Source organism: Aquarana catesbeiana, linkage group LG07 (assembly GCF_042186555.1).
Source record: "Aquarana catesbeiana isolate 2022-GZ linkage group LG07, ASM4218655v1, whole genome shotgun sequence".
In the NCBI taxonomy this organism is placed as follows: Eukaryota; Metazoa; Chordata; class Amphibia; order Anura; family Ranidae; genus Aquarana; species Aquarana catesbeiana.
The window spans coordinates 112938237-112959458 of record NC_133330.1 but is presented as its reverse complement, the minus strand read 5'-3'; the positions used below and the strand labels follow the sequence as shown (position 1 = coordinate 112959458).

Genomic DNA, 21222 nt, shown 5'->3' with positions numbered 1-21222 from the left:
GCGTCCAGGTTCAACAAAGAAATAGACAACTTTGTGTCAAGAAAAAAGGATCCGCTAGAATCCGGAACAGATGCCTTGCTATTCTTGTGGAATCGGTTCTCACTGATTTATGCATTCCCTCCTATTCTACCTGATCCTCGCAGCATCAGGCAGGAAAGGAAGTCGGTGATTCTTGTGGCCCAGGAGGTCTTGGTATACAGAGATTGTAAAGATGGCGGTAGGGGACCCATGGACCCTACCGCCACGGCCAGACCTTCTCTCGCATCCTACTTTACAAACGCTAAATTTAACGGTTTGGCTATTGAGACCCACATTCTGAAGAAGTGTGGGCTGTCAGGTTCAGTGGTGTCTACTCTGGTTAATGCAAGGAACCCGGCCTCCAGAGTCATATATTATAGAGTCTGGAAGGCATATGTCTCCTGGTGTGAATCCAGGGGTTGGCACCCCAAGAAGTATGTCATAGTTAGAATCCTTGACTTTCTACAGATGGGATTAGAAATAAAGCTGGCCTTGAGTACTATCAAGGGCCAAGTTTCTGCCTTATTGGTATTATTTTAGCGACCACTTGCTTCACACTCTTTGGTTCATAGCTTTATTCAGGGGGTAACCACTTAAAGACCAGGCTTCTTTTTCAGACTCAGTGTTTACAAATTTAAAACAAGTTTTTTTGCTAGAAAATTACTTAGAACCCCCAAACATTATACATTTTTTCCTAACACCCTAGAGAATAAAATGGCAGTAATTGCAATACTTTTTGTCACATCGTATTTGCGCAGCGGTCTTACAAGCGCACTTTTTTTTGGAAAAAATTCACTTTTTTGAAGCCAAATTGTTTCTTTATATTGTGAAAAATAATGTTACACCGAGTAAATTGATACCCAACATGTCACACTTCAAAATTGCGCCCACTCGTGGAATGGCGTCAAACTTTTACCCTTAAAAATCTCCATAGGCGACGTTTAAAAAATTCTACAGGTTGCATGTTTTAAGTTACAGAGGAGGTCTAGGGCTAGAATTATTGCTCTCGCTCTAACGATTGCGGCGATACCTCACATGTGTGGTTTGACCACTGTTTTCATATGCAGGCGCTACTCACGCATGCGTTCGCTTCTGTGCGTGAGCTCATCGGGATGGGGCGCTTTAAAAAACTTGTAATAGAAAAAAAGCATGACAGGTCCTCTTAAATATGAGATCTGGGGGGTCAAAAAGACCTCAGATCTCATATTTGGACTTAAATGCAAAAAAAAAAAAAATTATGTAATTTGAAAAAATGACAACAGAAAAATGGCCCTTTAAGACGTATGGGCAGAAGTGACGTTTTGACATTGCTTCCGCCCTGCTATAGTATGGAGACGGGTGGGAGCCATCTTCCCCTCACTCGTCTCCATACCCAGCCACAGACAGGTCCCGATCGCCTCCGCCGCTCCTGACGGCTCCGGTAAGCGGTGGAAGGAGCGGGGGGGGAGGTGGCCCCTCTCCCGCCACCGATAACTTTGATCTCGTGCGAATTCGCCGCAGAGACGACCATTATCGTGAACGCGACCGCTGGCTCAAAAGATGGATACCTCGGTTGTGGCGGCAGCGGCTGCCGTTACCGAGATATCCATCTTTAAACTGCCGACATATATGTACAGAAGCAGGTCGGCAAGTGGTTAATCCTCTTGTTAGGTCACCCCTGGACCCTTGGGACTTGAATTTAGTCCTGTCGGCATTACAGAAACAGCCTTTTGAGCCGATAGGACATATTCCCTTGGTCCTTTTGACAAGTAAATTATTTTTTTCTGGTAGCAATATCTTCTGCGAGAATGGTATCCGAGTTGGCTGCTTTTGCTTGTAAAGAGCCATATTTAATTATTCACAAGGATAAGGTTGTATTGCATCCTCATCCTAATTTTCTACCGTAGGTAGTGTCAGGTTTTCATTTAAACCAGGATATTGTTCTACCCTCATTTTTCCTAGAACCCCGTTCTGCGGAAGAAAAGTCACTACATTCTCTTGATGTGGTGAGAGCAGTCAAAATCTATTTGAAGGCGACTGCTCAGATTCGAAAACCGATGTTTTGTTTGTGTTGCCTGAAGGTCCTAAAAGAGGACAGGCAGCATCGAAATCTACTATTTCTAAATGGATTCGACAAGTGATTGTTCAAGCTTATGGTTTAAAGACGAAAGTTCCACCTTTTAATATTAAAGTGCACTCCATCAGGGCGGTTAGTACTTCCTGTGCAGTGCATCACTAAGCCTCCATGGCTCAAATCTGCAAGGCCGCAACTTGGTCTTCAGTCCATACATTTACCAGATTCTATCAAGTAGATGTAAAAGGTCATGAGGATATCGCCTTTAAGCACAGTGTGCTGCAGGCAGCAGTATAAGTCCTCTGGTGTCATGGTGCCCTACTTTTGTTGTGTCTCCCTCCCTTCAGTTGACATTGCTATTTGACATCTCACATAGTAACTACTATGGCTCTGTGTCCCGTGATGTACGATAAGAAAATAGGATTTTTATAACAGCTTACCTGTAAAATCCTTTTCTTTGAAGTACATCAGGAGACACAGAGGTCCCTCCCTTTTTTCTGGTATACTCGTGTGTTGCTTTGCTAAAAAAACTGAGGTACTCCCAGTAGTGGGAGGGGTCATATAGGGAGTGGGCTTCCTGTCTTAGGGCGTGCCAGTGTCCATCACCTGAAGGTGGACTATAACCCACATAGTAACTACTATGGCTCTGTGTCCCGTGATGTACATAAAAGAAAAGGATTTTACAGGTAAGCTGTTATAAAAATCCTATTTTTTTAGCACCCACGTGCATTACTTTACACTTTTCAATATTAAACCTCTTTAGTCATATAGTTGCCCAACCCATTATTTTATTGAGGTCTTCCTGTAAGGTTTCCACATGTTGTTGTGAAGTTATTATATTTCTAATTCAAAAAACTTGCTCTGGAGAGTTAACTCAAATAGTGAGATATGAATAAACAAAAATTTATGAAAATTAATAGGAAGACCGCAGCTGCCGCCCAAAGGTGCTACAACCTTAAACAATGGAAAATATATAAAACAGTGCTAGCAGCCTATATCAAGCAATATACATCCTAATACACAGTGCCTAATGTATCAATGTTAAGAGAAAACAAAAACATAAAATCGAAAAGTGCTCAGGTGCTTCAGTGAAAAGTGCAACGGTGCTCCAAAACTTTTGAATCAGTGAAGCAGCTCCCACTTTGGTGTCCCCACTCACCAAAATTATTGGATCTTCAGCTTCGCAGTCTGGGATCAAAAAGGCATTGATCAAATGATCTAGGGATATGCTGGATGGTTCCTCATTAAAATCTTGCAGGGAGACGTTTTAAGACGGGAAGGATTGCACCATTTCCTTCCCTTACTCCACTGGGCCTCTACTGCTGAAACATGCTCCAGCTCACTTTTCATTAGCCTTGGAAGTTCCTATACATATGGTCCGAATGAGTCCCTAATTACAAGGTTGCAACAGGGCTCTTTTGCACTGTGCTGTTAGTAGGACTACCCTCGGCTCAACACACCTTCATAGCTCAGCCAGCCCTCTTGGACTTTGGAGTGCAGCTTTCGCCCCTTCGTCAACACTTTTCCTGCCATCATACCCTACTACACCATTTTGGAACTGAATCCTCAAACTTTGACACCCAAGGGTTCACATACGCCTGTGATTATTGCTATACTTGGGCAGTCTTTCCATCTAAATGCCCCTGGTTTCCTCTGGGACCATAGGGAAATACTCCACCTCTACCCTTGCTAAGCCAAACAAACCATATACAGGCATCCAAGACATCCACAACTCCTGCCAAATGGTCTCAGCCTAAAATGGCCACTCCACAACCTTCGCCTAAGCACCCGCTCACTTCTCAGAAGCTCGTGTCTAACCTAAACGACTCCTCTAATCCTTCCTGTCACACGACCAACTGACCCAGCTGAAGTGACTGTTCAAGATGCAACTCTTCTTGAGAAGTTTAAGTTCTGACTCCAGCAGGAAGTAAATACCGCCACAGAACAGTTGACCACCAAGATAACACGTGAAATAAGGTATCTAGATTTCTGCCTCAACGTCTTGAACACAAAATAGATGACTCCATTTCAGTAATCGACAGCCACCAAGAAGATATCAATACTATCAAACTGAATCTCGCTTCTGCTCTGCAAAAACTTGAGGACTTAGGCCCCTTTCACACGGACGGATAGAATGGTGCTTTTAGCTGCGGATTTTCTCGTTTTCTACCGCAGCTGAAAGCACACAATGCTTTCCTATGGCCCCATTCACACACTGCGTTTAGCTGCGATTTCGTTACATGCGGTTCCGTGCGGATAGAAAAAATAGAATTGACTGCGTCCAGGAGCGATTTAGCGCAGCTATCTGCACATAACTGCAGGTAATCGCAGTGTAACTATTTCTCCTGCAGATAGCAGCGGCAACTAGGAAAGAAAAGCAACAGGAAGCACATCAGAAAAGGCAAGAATGTTCTAAACGCAGCCGCATGTAAACGCAGTTAAACGCAGGTAATCTCATTGTACAAATGCAGCTGATCGCAGTGTCTGGAGTCTTGAATTTCACAGAACATATTATATGCTTTTAACTGCGGCAGAACAGCCGTCCGTGTGAAAGGCGCCTTAGAGAACCGCAGCAGGAGAGGTAACTTTCGTATTAAAGGACTCCCCGAATCCATAGAAGATTTAAACTCCACTGTTACTGCCCTGCTGCAGGAGCTCATCCCAGGAACTCCGATTTGAGAGATTAGAATTTGACAGAATCCATAGAACCTTGGTCTCTTAGAGATCTGATGGCCCTTACATATTACAAGACCAAAGAGGTTGTCATGCAAGCGGCCAGGTCCAGAAGATCAAAAATCTGATTTTTCAAATTTGTTTAAACACTACAAATCATCACTTCAAATACAGGTGGAGTTTCCCATTCAAATTATCCTCTTTTAAAGGCAGTACCTATGCCTTTTCCACACAACGGAATAAGCACAGGAAGTCCTCACAAAGCTGTAGCTCATGCTTCCAACCTTAACTGGCCCACAGACCTCACAGCCCACATCACGCAAATCTCCTCACCTTACCCCGCTCTGCGAACCCTTGCCTCGAGGACACCGTCCCATGTCACGGCTAGCACTGTCATTTTCCAGACCCAATGTTCCAGACGAGAACTGATTCATCATTTAATGCTCAGTACGCCACTCGGGAGTAGCAGTTTAGCCCAGGGTCAGCAATGTGACGTGATCTACCCGTCACCTGGCCATGATTGACAGGTAGTTCGCGATCAACGGGTTGCCGACCCCGGCCTTAAATCATTTAGAGTTAGACCTTGTACACACGGTACGAAAATCAGAAGGGAAAAGTCGTAGGACGAGCTGTCTGCGGATTTTTGGATCGTTAGTACGACGCTTTCGACAGCCGATTTGACTTTTTCATCAGACAAAAGCTGGATGTGCAAGCTATAAAAGTTTTGTCGGATGTGATCACATCTGATTTTCGGATGGTCAGTATAGAAATCATTACACAAAAGTCGAAAGTACAAACACGCATGCTCGGAATCAAGGAACGAGCCGGAAGAGTTTGGTCTTGTAAACTAACGTTCGTAATCTAGAATTAACATTCAGGACACAGCATCTGATGAAATGTCGAAATGCAGCACACATTCTCATCATCTTTATTGGGATAATAATGAAGCTGCTTTGCTGGTGATACTGATGTAGTTATGCCAAACATATTTTAAAAGGCATTTGTTTTGTACGATCTGAAAATCGCAAATCAGCGCTCACCAAAATTCTACTAATATGAAATTAGCATAGGGGGCCCAAAGGGTGGCACTTGAGAAATGAACTTCCTCTCTTTATACTCTCATAGTACGTCACTACGTTCATGTTTGTAAAACGACAATTTGAGGATAGTTAGTATGCTAGACATAATCCTGCACATGCTCTTTTCAGTGGCATCCCTGGGGGGGGCAGAGGGGGTCCTGACCCCCCCAACATTATGCTGTGCCCCACCATGTGCCCCCCCCCCCATAAATTTTTTTTTTTTTTTTACAATAAATCAATGTCTAAGAGGGAGAGAGTCCCCAGTCAGCTCCTGCAGGTGATTCCTCCCCCCTCCCTCTGCTTGCTGACACTGCATAATGCGAGCGCTCACACAACCACGGCCGCCCGATCTGCTCCTTCCCCTGCATCCTCATTGGCAGGGAGAAGAGCGAGTTGCAGAAAGGACTCCACCAGGACTCTCAGTTACTGAAAAAACAGACTGATTTCTCCCGTCCTTAGGACAGGAGAACCAGCCTGTAAATTCCAAGAGATGCCAGACCAGCGCAGTCAATACCAGGGGCAGGACAGCAAGAGGAGGCTGGGAAACCCCACAGTGGCAGAACACCAGGGCCCGGAGGCAAGACAACCTTTGCAACCCTGATAGTTCTCCCACTGCTTTGGATCCTTATATTTTCTTGGTATGCTGGTGACATATATCTCTTGTTTTCTGCCACCCTGGGGGGCCCCAATACAGTAGGAAGGGAGCTCACTAGAGAACATGTGAAAGGGCCGTTGTGGGGTCGTAGTAAAGCCCCAGGAGATATATATATATATATATATATATATAGATTGCATTTTATTTTTGTCCCTGTCCCCCTATGTGCCCCCCCTAAATATGAAAGCTGGAGACGCCACTGGCTCTTTTGACAAAAATCAGACACTAGGTCGTCCAACAATCGAACCGTGTGTACGAGGCCTAGGAATCATTAACCACTACTCTCTGAATTCGGTCTTTTAGCCAGTTTTGTATCAATTTTACAAACTGATCTTTCCAAGTCTGTAAACTTTACCTTACACATTAGCTGTGTGTGGGGAAGTGTGTCAAATGCTTTTGCAAAATCCAAGTATACTACGTCCACAGCCACCCCTCTGTCCAAGGTTTTACTCCTTATAAAAAGAAATCAGATTTGTTTGACAACTTGGGTCTTTCATGAATCCGTGCTGTCTGTTGCTTAAAATACTTTTTTTTTTCCAGCACAAACTCATCTTTGTGGTCTTTTATTAAACTCTCCAGTATTCTACACCTTTACCAATTTCATCTCTGAACTAGCCAAAATCTGCCAAAGGAGAGTAACCATCTTTCCCATCCCTCTAGAGGTCAAAGGATTCTATTCAAACCTGTTCACAGTACCAAAACCCAATGGGTTATTCGTCCTATTCTGAACCTAAAATCCCTAAACAAGTTACCTGTTTGTTCCAAAGTTTTGCATGGAATCAGCAAGGTCAATAATGGTCTCTTTGAGAGAAGGGAATATTTTGCATCAGTAGATGCTCAAGATGCTTACCTACACATGCCCATTTACCCACCTTATCAGCTGTTTCTGCTCTTTAGTGTAGAAGATAAACATTTTCAATTTGTTGCACTGCCAATTCCACCTAGGGTATTTACAAAGGTGCCTGTACCCCTACTAGCTCTTCTAAGAGCTTGAAGAATTTGGGACATAAGGTATCTTGACAACCTTTTTCTAAAGGATTTATCCCCATCAAAACTATCTGAAAACATCTGAATTAATATCTAGATGCTATCTAGATAAATGACTATCTGCTGTCTAGCTTTCCACGCACTTAGAATACTTAAGACTCATGCTAGACATGGCCCAGACACAAGTTTTCTTTCCGGCAAACAAACTTACCCCTCTATGATCCCTTACATAGTTGCATAGTTAGTTAGGTTGAAAAAAGACACACAAGCCCATTTAGTTCAACCAAAAAAAATAATAATAATAATACAATCCCATAAACACAAACCTATACCCAAAGTTGATCCAGAAGATGGCAAAAAACCCCAGCAAAGCATGCTCCAATTTGCTACTGCAGGGGAAATTCCTTCCTGATCCCCCGAGAGGCAATCGGATTTTCCCTGGATCAACCGTACCTATAAATGTTAGTGCTCCGTTATATTCTGTACATTTAGGAAAGAATCAAAACTTTTTTTAAAGCAATCTACTGAGCTTGCCAGAACCACCTCTGGATGGAGTCTATTCCACATTTGCGCAGCTCTGAAGAAACTTCTCTGTATTTGGAGATTAAATCTTTTATCCTCTAGACGTAAAGAGTGCCCCCTTGTCCTCTGTGGAGAAGTTCACTATATGGACCACTTATGTAATTGTACATGTTGATCATTTCCCCCCTTAATCTCCTCTTCTTAAGAGGGAATAGATTCAATTGCTCTAATCTTTCCTCACAGCTGAGCTCCTCCCATGCCTCTTATCAATTTGGTTGCCCTTCTCTACACTTCCTCCAGTTCCCCGGTATCCTTTTTGAGAACCGGTGCCCAAAACTGAACTGCATATTCCAGATGAGGTCTTATAATGATTTGTACAGGGGCAAATTGATATCTCTCCCTCTGGAGTCCATACCTCTCAATACAAGAAAGGACTTTGCTCGCTTTGGAAACCACAGCTTGGCATTGCATGCTATTATTAAGCAGATGATCTACCAAAACCCCCAGATTCTTCTCCACCATTGATATTCCCCCTGTTGTACTCCCCCTAGTATGTATGATGCATGCATATTCTTAGCCCCCAAGTGCATAACGCTACATTTATCAACATTAAACCTCATTTGCCACCTATTTCCCAATTATACAGTGAATTGAGGTCGGCTTGTAAATTGGAGACATCCTGTAAGTACATTATTATATTATATATAAATTGTAGATTTTTGGCTGCCTACCACAAACAACCTGTAGTTTAACACATACCACGTACCGTTCACATACTGTTTTATATGAAACTTCTGTTTTTGCATTTTGCAATAACTGTCGGTTATGCTGCACACTTGAAATAAACATACAAAATCACTGTTTAAGGCTTATCCATCCTATTCCAGAAACCTGTGGCCTCACTTCCCTTTGTTCAAGGTTACTCATAAATGAAATCCTCATTTCAGCACCTTGTGCTTTCTTGAAACCTCAATTTGGTTCTCTCTGCCCCCACCCTTTAAACCCATTATGCAGTTTGGGTAATCTCTCCTGCAAAGTGGTTATCATGCAAAGAGCTTTTCCTGATTCTTCTCAAATATAAGGCAGTCTTGTGTCCAAGACCCTTCTTTCCACCCAAGGTAGTCTCAGCCTTTCACCTTTAAAAAGGAAGTCCTGGGATTTTTTTTTTTTTTTTTTTTACGACTCATACTTACCTAGAAGTATGCAGCATCGGTCCGATGCTGCATCTGATTCCCGGCGCCTCTACACTAAGAACCAAGCGATCAAACACCGCCGATCGCTTGGTTTTCAGAGCTCCGTGAGCAAAGAGCTGTAGACTGTCTGGCACAGCTCTCTGCTCTGCTCCCTCATCGCTCATTGGAGCACTGGGCTATGGAGGCGGCGGGGGTGGCCGGGTCGGGCTCTCAGCGGCTCCGTTGATACTTTCTCCAAGTTCTACCAGGTGGATTTCCATGCCTCTGTGGATGCAGCCTTTAGGCTTAAGGTTATTTCAGCGGCACAGCAGCTCAAAGTTAGGTGTTCTGTTGAGCCTGTTGGCACTGTTCTGTTTGCCTTGTTTCAGCTCCCCTGATTCATTGCTTGGAGATGTCCTGGATCTATAAATATGTGTTCTGTATTGTACAATTAAGATGAAAGGAAATTTGACTTGTAAATTCTTTATCTTGGAGTACAGTAAAGGACACAGGCCACCCTCCCCTCAGTTCCTCTGTTGCTCTGCATTGCTTACAGTGGTTAAATAATTAAAAAATAATTATTAAAACTGTTAATTAATCTGTGTCCCAGTGTCTGTGCTATAGAAAAAAGATGCAGATTTCTACTTTATATCAGAGCGTCTCCTGGCGCTCACGTGACTCCTCGCCTCCCTCCTTCCCCAGGCTGACAGCTACAGCAGGGGGGGCCGAGAACTCCTGCTGACATCAGCTGGGCAGGGGGAGAGAGAGCCGAGTGGTCATGTGAGCGCTGGGAGATGCTCTGATATAAGGTCACAATTGGCATCTTTTTTATGTAGCACAGACACTGGGATACTTATCTTTATTTAACAGAGGGGATGGCATGAATATACTATAGTTGTTATTGCAGCAGGAGGGGAGCAGAGCTGTCACTAGCTGACAGGCAGAAGGGGGGGAGAGGAGGAAAGAGGAGAGCTACGGATGACGGCGGCACATAAACTGACCATGGTGTCAAGACTCAGCAGCCATGATAAACTGTGGTCAGTTTACAAGGTGGGGGGGCAGAACCAAGCAGGTTCAGCCAGGTATTTTATATTATACAGGGGGTCAAATTACACAGCACAAGCACTGTGCTGTTATTCATGCTTTAACCGATTGCCAACCAGCTCTCCTGCGCAAAATCGCCATAGCTGTACGGCAGCTCACGCAATGGCGGGCGGCGGTGCACGCTGCTGGAGTGTGCCCGCGGGTCGGGCAGACTCTATGCCCGCCGGCAGCTTGCGATCGCCTGTTAGAGGCAGAACGGGGAAACTGCCTTTGTAAACAAGGCGATTCCCCGTTGTGACAGGTGACATGACAGGGATCAAAAAAAGGGGTGGGGGGAAGGATTAAGAGATAACCCTAAGAGACAGTCAAAGGAGATCAGCCATGGTATATTAGATTAATTAATAGAAGCTTTATTGGTGAAGTACAAAAATTATTTGACAATATTCCAACCCAGGCGGAACACCCCTACCCTGGTTAAATAGTGTTCATTTAATTTGCAAAAAATTCATGAATTGTTAATATAAAAAAACACAGTGTAATAAGACAATATTGTCACAATTTAAAAAAGCGCTAATACATGAGCCCCACTATATCAAAACTAAATACCAAAGACCAGAAGGAATGAATAGACTTGGAGAAAAAATGAGTTCCCCAAGGATGACACCCAAGGTGAATGAAGCAAAGGTGTCTCCAGCTTTCAATTTACTGCAGAGTTCTGCTATTTCCTGTGGTTGACCGATATATATCATGGAATATATCTTAGTTGAAGATGATTAACATCCTATTAGCTGGTTCGGTCAGGTTGGAAGCTGGATCATGGGGAACAATATAAACACCTTAGAGTAAAAATTCCGGTTTGTGTTGAATCAATACCAGTAGTATAGGTTTTTATCAAGATGTATACGGTCTCATGTAGATGACAATTAAACTGATCTCACTACAGCAAAGAAATCATCAATGGCAAAGTATGTAGCACTTGGCTCATCTGTTGGCTCCAAAGTAGGAATTGTATCCACCGATAGGGATGAGCCGAACACCCCCCGGTTCGGTTCGCACCAGAACCTGCGAACGGACCGAAAATTCGCACGAACGTTAGAACCCCATTGACGTCTATGGGACTCGAACGTTCGAAATCAAAAGTGCTCATTTTAAAGGCTAATTTGCATGGTATTGTCCTAAAAAGGGTTTGGGGACCCGGGTCCTGCCCCAGGGGACATGTATCAATACAAAAAAAACTTTTAAAAATGGCCGTTTTTTCAGGAGCAGTGATTTTAATGATGCTTAAAGTAAGAAAAAAAAAAAAAGTGAAATATTCCTTTAAATATCGTACCTGGGGGAGTGTCTATAGTATGCCTGTAAAGTGGCGCGTGTTTCCTGTGCTTGGAACAGTCCCTGCACAAAATGTCATTTTTGCTTGCGGCTTTAATGTAATGTCGGGTCCTGGCAATATGGATGAAAATCAGTGAGACAAACGGCATGGGTACCCCCTAGTCCATTCCCAGGCCCTTTGGGTCTTGTATGGATATTAAGGGGAACCCCGCACCCAAATTAAAAAAGGAAACAGCAGTATACAGGCTCTGTACTCTGAACAGCAGTATACAGGCAGTGCAAACAAGATAGGGACTGTAGGTTTGCTGTTAGGTAGAATCTGTTTGTAATTTTGAACTGGTACATTTTTAACGTGTTTAGCTCCAGCCAAAAAATCTATTTTAAGCTTTTTGGAAAACATAGGGAAGGGTTATCACCCCTGTGACATTTGTTTTGCTGCCTGTGCTCCTCTTCAGAAGATTTCACCTCACTTTTTGCCCCAATGACAAATGTTTTTTGAAAATTTGTTTTTTTTGGTGAAACAAGGATTGGTGATAAAGCATCAGTGGAAAGGAGAAATGTTTTTCCCATATTAACTCTTACAGGAGAGAATTTCCCTTCCTAGGGGTAGATTTCATCTCACTTCCTGTTGTCTCCTTCTGTTTGCAAGTAGGAGTCGTTTGTAAGTTGAATGTTTGAAAGTAGGGGCCTGCCCTATATACTCAGCAGAAATTTGTGCCTTAGGTGTTGTGGCCACAACACTGTAAGCCCTCACAGGGCCCTGCTGTGAAATATTAGATCAAGAATTGTAATTACATGCCCAACAGGGGCAGAAAAATTGGGCCTGTGGTGCTGGTGCCACAACACTGTAAGTCCTCACTCGCTCTTGGTGGGCGCAGAAATGGGCCCTGCTGTGAAATATTAGATCAAAAATTGTAATTACACGCCCCTGTTAGACAGGGGCTGAAAAATTGGGCCTTAGGCACTGGTGCTGGTGCCACAACACTGCAACCCCTCACAGATACTCTAGTTGGAACGCAGGAACGAGCCCTGCTGCAAAGTATTGCATCAAAAATTGTAGTTACACGCCCCTGTTAAACAGGGGCTGAAAAATTGGGCCTTAGGCACTGGTGGCGGCGCCCAGAACCAAAAATGTTCTTACAAGCTATCAGCGTGATCATTGAGGAGGAAGAGGATAATTACTCAGGATAGTCACTCAGCATCAGCATAGGCAGTCTTTGAAGGGATCTGAGATTTCAAAAAAATTATTCATTTACATCAGCATCAGGTGCTTGGTAGCTGGTGGTGATCCAAGACTGATTCAGTTTTATGAAGGTCAGTCGATCGACCGAGTCATTGGACAGACGCACCCTGTGATCGGTTACAAAGCCTCCAGCAGCACTGAATGTGCTTTCCGAAAGAACGCTGGACGCAGGACAGGCCAGTAGCTCAATTGCATACTGTGCAAGCTCTGGCCAGTGATCCATCCTCAAGACCCAGTAACCCAGAGGATTTTCAGTGGGAAAGGTGTCCAAGTCAGATCTAGCCCCTAGGTATTCCTGCACCATGTAAAACAGACGCTGGCAATGGTTGCTGGAACCGATCATACCTTGGGGCTGCGGACTAAAAAATTGTCTGAACGCATCGGTCAGACGGCCACCTTCTCCACCGCTCCTTCTTTGACTGACCGAAGCCTCAGCAACACGTTGTCCAGAAACAGGAGTTTGTAACCTCCCAGTCTCTGGGAACGCGTTGCACAGACCTTTCTGCAAGGCCTCCCGAAGATGTTTCATCCTCTGCTCCCTCTGCGATGGCAAGATAAGGTCCGCAACCTTACCCTTGTAACGTGGCTCAAGGAGGGTTGCCAGCCAGTATTGGTCCTTCTCCTTGATACCACGAATACGAGGATCCTTACGCAGGCTTTGCAGGATCAGGGAGGCCATGCAGCGTAGGTTTGCTGAGGCATTCGGTCCGGAGTCCTCTGGGTCACTAAGGACGACATGGTCCGCAGCCACATACAAGTCCATGTGTTTCTTGGGACTGATCCCTTAAAGACTGCTGCTGATTCTGAGTGCCAGGCTCCACCTCCATACTGACACAATCCTCCTCCTCGTCCTCTTCCTGTGTGATCGGCGGGCACGTAGGAACACTGTCTGGATAAAGGGGGCCTTGAGAGCTAAGGAAGTCCTCCTCTTCCTGCCTCTGTTCTGCCTCAAGTGCCCTGTCCATTATTCCACGCAGCGTGTGCTCTAACAGGTGGACAAGGGAGACAGTGTCGCTGATGCATGCAGTACAAAGCACAGGAAGAGGCCATGGAGGAAGAGGAGGAGGTGGAGGAGAGAGGTGTGTCACAATCATTAGTAGTGGCATTTTGGAGGCGTGGTAGCGGAACAACCTCCAACACTACTGCACCTTGTCCTGCATCCTTCCCAGCTGCCAGCAGAGTCACCCAATGCGCGGTGAAACTTAGGTAACGTCCCTGTCCATGCCTGCTGGACCATGAGTCAGCGGTAATATGCACCTTACTACTGACCACCCTGTCCAGCGAGGCATGGACATTGCCTTCCACATGCCGGTAGAGAGCTGGAATCCTTGAAAAAGTCACGTGACCGTGACGCAACGCGTGGGAGGAGCCAAGGACGTACTGTGGAGACTGTCAGTATCGAGCTGTGTACTGCAGCGATTCTGCTCCTGTCCAAGGCGGCTGACTGCTATATACACCTGCATATGCCTTTTACTATGGGGCACACGTGAGTGGTTCTAATACATGTTTGCTTGTGTACCTGGTATTAAGAGCATTGCGCAATGATATCTTTCTTTCATCTGCTTTACATATGATGTCTGACGGTGATCGCTACATCTGATGTGACTAAAGCAAAGGAACATTGTCGTTTAAAATTGCCAATGAGCACCCCAATTAAGCAATTGTGTGCTATTGAAGAACTTTGCTAGTGGGACTAAAGCTAATTTCCATGTGTTTTGGGTGTCTGATGTCCTTTTTTTTTTTTTTTTTTTTTTTTTTTTTGGAATATCACTAGAAGTAACTCTATTTTTAACACATTAGAATTTATTTATTTTGGTTTTTATGCACATGGTGTCACTAATTTATATTATTTACTGCATCTTTACCAATGTTTTATTTTTAGTATATGGCTATCAGTGTTTAAAGAGCTAATTTTTCATTTATTTAATCACATTGTGAAGTGCTTCAAACACAATTTTATTCATATATTTTTAGTGATTCTGAACACTATTTATTTTTTTTTTGATAGCAGCCTCACTTGTTTGATGTGTATATTTATTAGCCATTTATCATCACAGCGCTTTGTGTTTTTTATACATTTTTAGAGAGCTGGAATCGCCTTCTGTGAGAAAAAGTGGCGTTTGGGTACCTGCCACTGAGGAACCGCACATTTCACAAACTCACGGAAGGGGGCAGAGTCTACCAACTGAAAAGGCAGCAGTTGAAGTGCTAGCAATTTTGCCAAGCTAGCATTCAACCGCTGGGCATGTGGATGGCTGGGAACGAACTTCTTTCGGCGGTGCAGCAGCTGGGTCAGGAAATTTGCCTGGTACAATCTGACATCGGTGTACCGAAAGCAGATTGCCCACAAGTACATGGCTGTGACACACCTAATTCTACACCTTCATTCCTCTCAGTGGGGGTCTCAGAGAGGACTGAAGGTATAGTGGGGTTGGAGATCTCAGCTGATGAGGAGCAAGGAGAGGTCCTCTTTGTTCTTTGGTGTGGGTCTTTTAGATACACTTGCCAACTAACTGCATGGCAGGTCAACATATGTCTGGTCAAGCATGTGATGCCCAAGCGGGAGATGTTTTGGCCACGCGAGATAGCTTGAGACATATGTTGCAAATAGCAGCGGTGCGATCTGATGCACTAGTCTCAAAAAAGGCCCACACCAAAGAACTTTTGGAATAACGCGCAGAGACAGCAGCGCCATGCACATGCGGAGCTTTGGGGTGTGATGCAGTCAGTGTGCTGCCCTTAGGCTGGCCCCTGGAGGGCATCCTGCCTCGTTGGTGATGTGCCTCCTCCTCCTCTCTCCTATCAGGCACCCACGTTGAGTCAGTGACCTCATCATCCCCTCCCTCCTCATCACTGCAGCAAACCTGGCAGTATGCTGCAGCAAGGGGAGCATGACTGCCAGATTGCTGTCCTTCTTGGGCACCCCCTCTGTCCGTGCTCATGTTACTGCCTTCATCTAGCTCAGTGTCATCATCAGAGCCTTCTAAACGCTGGGCATCCTCCTGGAGCATGTACCCAACACTGTGGTCAAACAGTTCGAGGGACTCCTCAAGAGGACATGGTGGGGCTAGGGAAGGAGTCACTGATGCCATTGAGCCGAGGGAAGAGGCCGCGTTGGCAGCTGCTTTGCCAGACAAAGTACCCTGAGCATGGGTGAGAGAGGATGAGGAGGATGAGGACGGCTTGGTCATCCACTCGTCTTCCGCATGTTGCCGCTCAACACGGCCAGCTGCCGAAAAAAAGGTCAAGCGTGTCCCACGGCCACGTGTTGATGAGGATGCACCGTCTCCACGACCAGCACTGTTGCCTCTAGACACAGAGCCTGCTTGCCCTCTTTTATTGGCTTGTGACTGTCTGTATCTCCTTGTTGGCCTTCCAGACATACTAACGGCTTGTAGCTGCACTAAGCTGGGATAGAGATAGATAGAGATATATATATATATATATATATATATATATATATATATATATATATATATATATATATATATATATATATATACTGATACTGCAGCTAGCAAAATTAACTGCCTGCCTGTAGTATGAGAACACCACCCACCTTCTACAGGTATCTTTAGCTGAACACTGTGCAGAGCTCGCAAAAAACTAACTTGTAGCTTATTTAGCTGCCTGCGGTAGTGATAGGATCAGGAAAACACCACCAACCTTCTACAGGTAGCTTTAGGTGAACATTGTGCAGAGCTTGCAAAAAACTAACTTGTAGCTTATTTAGCTGACTGTGGTAGTGATAGGATCAGGAAAACACCACCAACCTTGTACAGGTAGCTTTAGCTGAACACTGTGCAGAGCTCGCACTACACTAACTTGTAGTTTTAGCTGAACACTGTTCAGAGGACACACTACACTAACTTGTAGCTTTAGCTGAACACTGTTCAGAGGACGCACTACACTAACTTGTAGCTTTAGCTGAACACTGTGCAGAGGTCGCACTACACTAACTTGTAGTTTTAGCTGAACACTGTGAGGATGACGCACTACACTAACTTGTAGCTTTAGCTGAACACTGTGCAGAGGTCGCACTACACTAACTTGTATTTTTAGCTGAACACTGTGAGGAGGACGCACTACACCAACTTGTAGCTTTAGCTGAACACTGTGAGGAGGACGCAATACCCTGACTTGTAGCTTTAGCTGAACACTGTGCAGAGGTCACACTAAACTAACTTGTAGCTTTAACTGAACACTGTGAGGAGGACGCACTACACTAACTGTAAATAGTCTAGCTGCCTGACTGTGGTACCAATAGGATCAAAAGAACACCAGCAATTTTCTTCAGGTAACTGTAAATACTGTAACAAGACAAGCCTGCTTGTCAGTAGGAAGATAACAGGAATGGATCTAGCTAATCTGAATACAGTGTGTATGTATATGTATATATATATATATATATATATACACAACACCTGGGATGCATATATATATATATATACACAATACACTGTAAGTGCAGATAACTCACTGACTGTCCTGCCTAATCTACCTAACTCAAATGAAATGACACTGTCTCTCTGTCTGTCTAAGCACGCTGGAACACACTACACAGGGCCGCCATGCAGGCGGCCTTATATAGTGTGGGGCGTGTTCTAAACCCCCTGAGCCATAATTGGCCAAAGCCACCCTGGCTTTGGCCAACTACAGCTCTCTCTACTGATGGCGCTGTGATTGGCCAAGCAAGCGGGTCATAGTGCATGCTTGGCCAATCATCAGCCAGCAATGCACTGCGATGCCGCAGTGAATTATGGGCCGTGACGAGCAACACGAATTTGGCACGAATTTGGCGCGAACAGCCCATAACGTTCGCAATTCGGCGAATGATCGAACAGCCGATGTTCGAGTCGAGCATGGGTTCGACTCGAACGTGAAGCTCATTTCTTTCCACCGATAAGCAAAGTCTCAAGCTTGGCTGCATACAACAAAACGGGAATGAAATTGAACAATATTGGCCCGTGTATGGGCGTCTTATCGTATCGCAGCTATGAGTCTTTGTATGTCAAGGATGGACTTCCAGATTCAATCTGATGAAATGTCCTTTAGATCAATTGATGATACTGGGCTGTGGCATTAGCTTGGTTAGTGTCTGCAATTTTAGCCGTTATATCATTAGAAGATGGTGCCTAAAACTGCTGGTTTTTAAGGGAAGAATCCGATCATCCCAGGCATAGTGCAGGACACATGCAGAGGTAATGTCTGTGAGGTGCGGCTTGAATAGCCCAAATAGCCTCCAGGTGGATATCAAGTAGATGTCAAATTTATTATTATTTATTTCAGGTACTTATATAGCGCCATCAATTTACGCAGCGCTTTACATATACATTGTACATTCACATCAGTCCCTACCCTCAAGGAGCTTACAATCTAAGGTCCCTAACTCACATTCATACATACTAGGGACAATTTAGACAGGATCCATTAACCTACCAGCATGTCTTTGGAGTGTGGGAGGAAACCGGAGTACCCGGAGGAAACCCACGCAGGCACAGGGAGAACGTGCAAACTCCAGGCACGTAGTGTCGTGGTTGGGATTCGAACCAGCAACCCTTCTTACTGCTAGGCGAAAGTGCTATCCACTATACCACTGTGCCGCCCATATGAGCCGTTTAATCAGTCCAAACCTCCGGCGTGAATAGTAGGCAATTCTGCCTTATCGCTCGGACTTGGGGGTCATCAAGATTTGTGGGGGCATGTTAGTGCTACCGTCCGTGTTTCTTACACTGGGACGTGTATTTCATCTTTTTCTTTTTATATTAACAATTCATGAATTTTTTGCAAATTACATGAACACTGTTTAACCAGGCTAGGGTTGTTCCACCTGGACTGGAATATTGTCAAATAATTTTTGTACTTCACCAATAAAGCTTCTATTAATCTAATATACCGTGGCTGATCTCCTTTGACTATTTCTTAGGGTTATCTCTTAACCCCCCCCCTTTTTTTTTGTCTCAGGCTGTATGCTTTCTGGGAGATATACCGCCCTAAGGACGAATCGGTGGGTTGGTTTGCCTTCATGGTTCACTAACCAGTTATGTAGGATTCTTTTTTTGTCTTTTTATAGTCGACATGACAGGGATCTACTGTTCCCAGTGATCGGTCATGTTCCAGTAAGCCCATCCCCCCTACAGTTAGAACACGCTGAGGGAACACAGTTAACCCCTTGATCGCCCCCTATTGTTAACTGCTTCCCTGCCAGTGACATTTACACAGAAATCGGAGGCTATTTATAGAACTGATCGCTGTATAAATGTCAGTGGTCAAAAAATAGATGCCTGATCTGTCTACCGCAATGTCACAGTCCTGCTAAAAATCACAGATCATCGCCATTACTAGTAAAAAAACAAAAATGCCATGAATCTATCCCCTTTTTTTTAGACGATATAACTATTGCGCAAACCAATCAATATACACCTATTGCGATTTTTTTTTTTTTTTTACCAGAAATATGTAGAATATATATTGGCCTAAACTGATGAATACATTTTTTTTATATCTATATTTTTTGGATATGTATTATAGCAAAAAGTTTTGGTTTTTTTTTTCAAAATTGTTGTTTGTTTATAGCACAAAAAATAAAAACCACAGAGGTGATCAAATACCACCCAAAGAAATCTCTATTTGTGGAAAAAAAAGGACGTAAATTTTGTTTGGTTACAACGTTGCACGACCGCACAATTGTCAGTTAAAGCGACGCAGTGCCGTATCCAAAAAAAATGCCCTGGTCATTAAGGCTTCTTTCACACTTGTGTGACTAGTCCTGCGACTTGGGGCTGCAAAGTCACATGACAAGTCGTACCCAACGATTTCCAATGAGTACCATTCATATCTTCAAGGTAGTCCCTGTACTATTTTGGTCCGACTTTGATGCGAGTTGAGGTCCATAGACCTTAAGATTGCACAGGCATTCCCTAAAATCGTGTCAAAATTGCGGCAAAATCATGCAACTTTCAAGTCACGGCAGTGTGAAAGGGGCCTTGGGGCAAATCCTTGAAGTGGTTAAAGGAACAGGATCCTTTTTTTTTTTTTTTTTTTTTTTTTTATAGGGTAACAAGCACACTGGGGTCTCTGAAATTGGGGCAGGGTTATAGGGGTACACCCAGGAAGCGTGTTCAAAATCTTTGCCAGTGTTCAATCTCCTGAAGGTTACAGCCTATAGCCTAGGGTCAATAAATATCCAGCCTGTATCCTGTACTGTCCTCCAAGATATGGAATGTTTTCCTATTCTTTCTAAAGTACCAAATGCAGTAAATTTTTTCAGCGCAGCTGGTTGCAATGCTAACCACTGTAACTCAACACCACTGCAGTGAATAGAATTCTATTAAAATGTCACTCATGATATTTCAATAAAGTTCTACAAAAAAAAAAAAAAAAAAGAGTAAACACTGTGGTTATATATACATAAAGAAAAAGTGATGTGCAGTTATTTATATTAACAAAATAATCAGGCAGTAGGCCTGATCATGTCTTTTTTTTTTTTTTTCTAACTGGCTGCTGTGTGATGCTTTGCTTGACAGTATTTAATGAAACAAAGAGCAAATGTTTATTTTATTAAAACACAAACAGGTTTAATGCATCTCTATAGAAACCTGCCTTAAATTCTATCTCTGTGGACAGTTTTGTAAAGCAGATAGGGTCCTGATGTAAACCTTATTCTGCAATTAGAGATACTAATATATTTGTTTTTTAAAGGCTGCCAGCCGAGAAGTAGAAAGAGACTTTGACTCTGTGTATTCTCGCCTTGTTCTCTGCAAGACATATAGGTAACGTTTGGGGTTGGGGGGGTTGTTTTATTATATTACTGTATATCATAGCGTTTGTATATAACAAACTAAATGTATAGTGGTTTTGTAAACATTGTGTTTTTATGGTCAGGACCGTAATAATAATAGCAAAACTAGAATGACATGTCAGAGATGAGTACAGAACTGAAATGAATAATTCGAAAAGTGACTCATCCCTTATCAGAGTCACAAGTTTCAGTTAAAATGAGCTGCAAAGCAAGCTACTCTTTTGCTCTTTAGGTAAACCATAGTGTGCTGGGAATTGTTTGCCTTGTATTATTATATTTTTATTTGTAAAACCAAGATTGCATATGCTATATAGTAAAAAAAAAATGGATATTATAAACTCTTACATATAGTTACTGTGTGTGTGTTTACTGCTACCAATTTTCATATCCCTGTACATTGTGTTTGCTGAGAAACACATCTCAATATTTTTTAATTTATATATACTCCTTGTTGACACCACCAGCTGTGGAAGAGAGTTCCTCATTTTTGCCGCTCTAACAGTAAAGGACCCCTTATGCGGTTTAAGATTGATCCAACTTCATTGTGTGGCTGCATGTCTACATTAGGGGCCATATTAACACTTTCATGAGTAAGCCTATTTTTGAAATTTGGTGTTTACAAGTTAAAATCCATATTTTTTGCTAG

General features: G+C 43.6%; 1 protein-coding gene across 7 annotated transcripts in view; it reads left to right on the top strand.

The window, feature by feature from the left end:
• Nucleotides 1-21222, top strand: part of SGSM3 (small G protein signaling modulator 3) — a 746342-nt gene that overhangs the window by 597342 nt on the left and 127778 nt on the right. For all 7 annotated transcript variants that reach the window (XM_073592651.1, XM_073592650.1, XM_073592644.1 and 4 more), the window contains one exon: nucleotides 20477-20547. In XM_073592651.1, the coding sequence (XP_073448752.1) occupies nucleotides 20477-20547 (71 nt within the window). The remainder of the gene's footprint in view (nucleotides 1-20476; nucleotides 20548-21222) is intronic.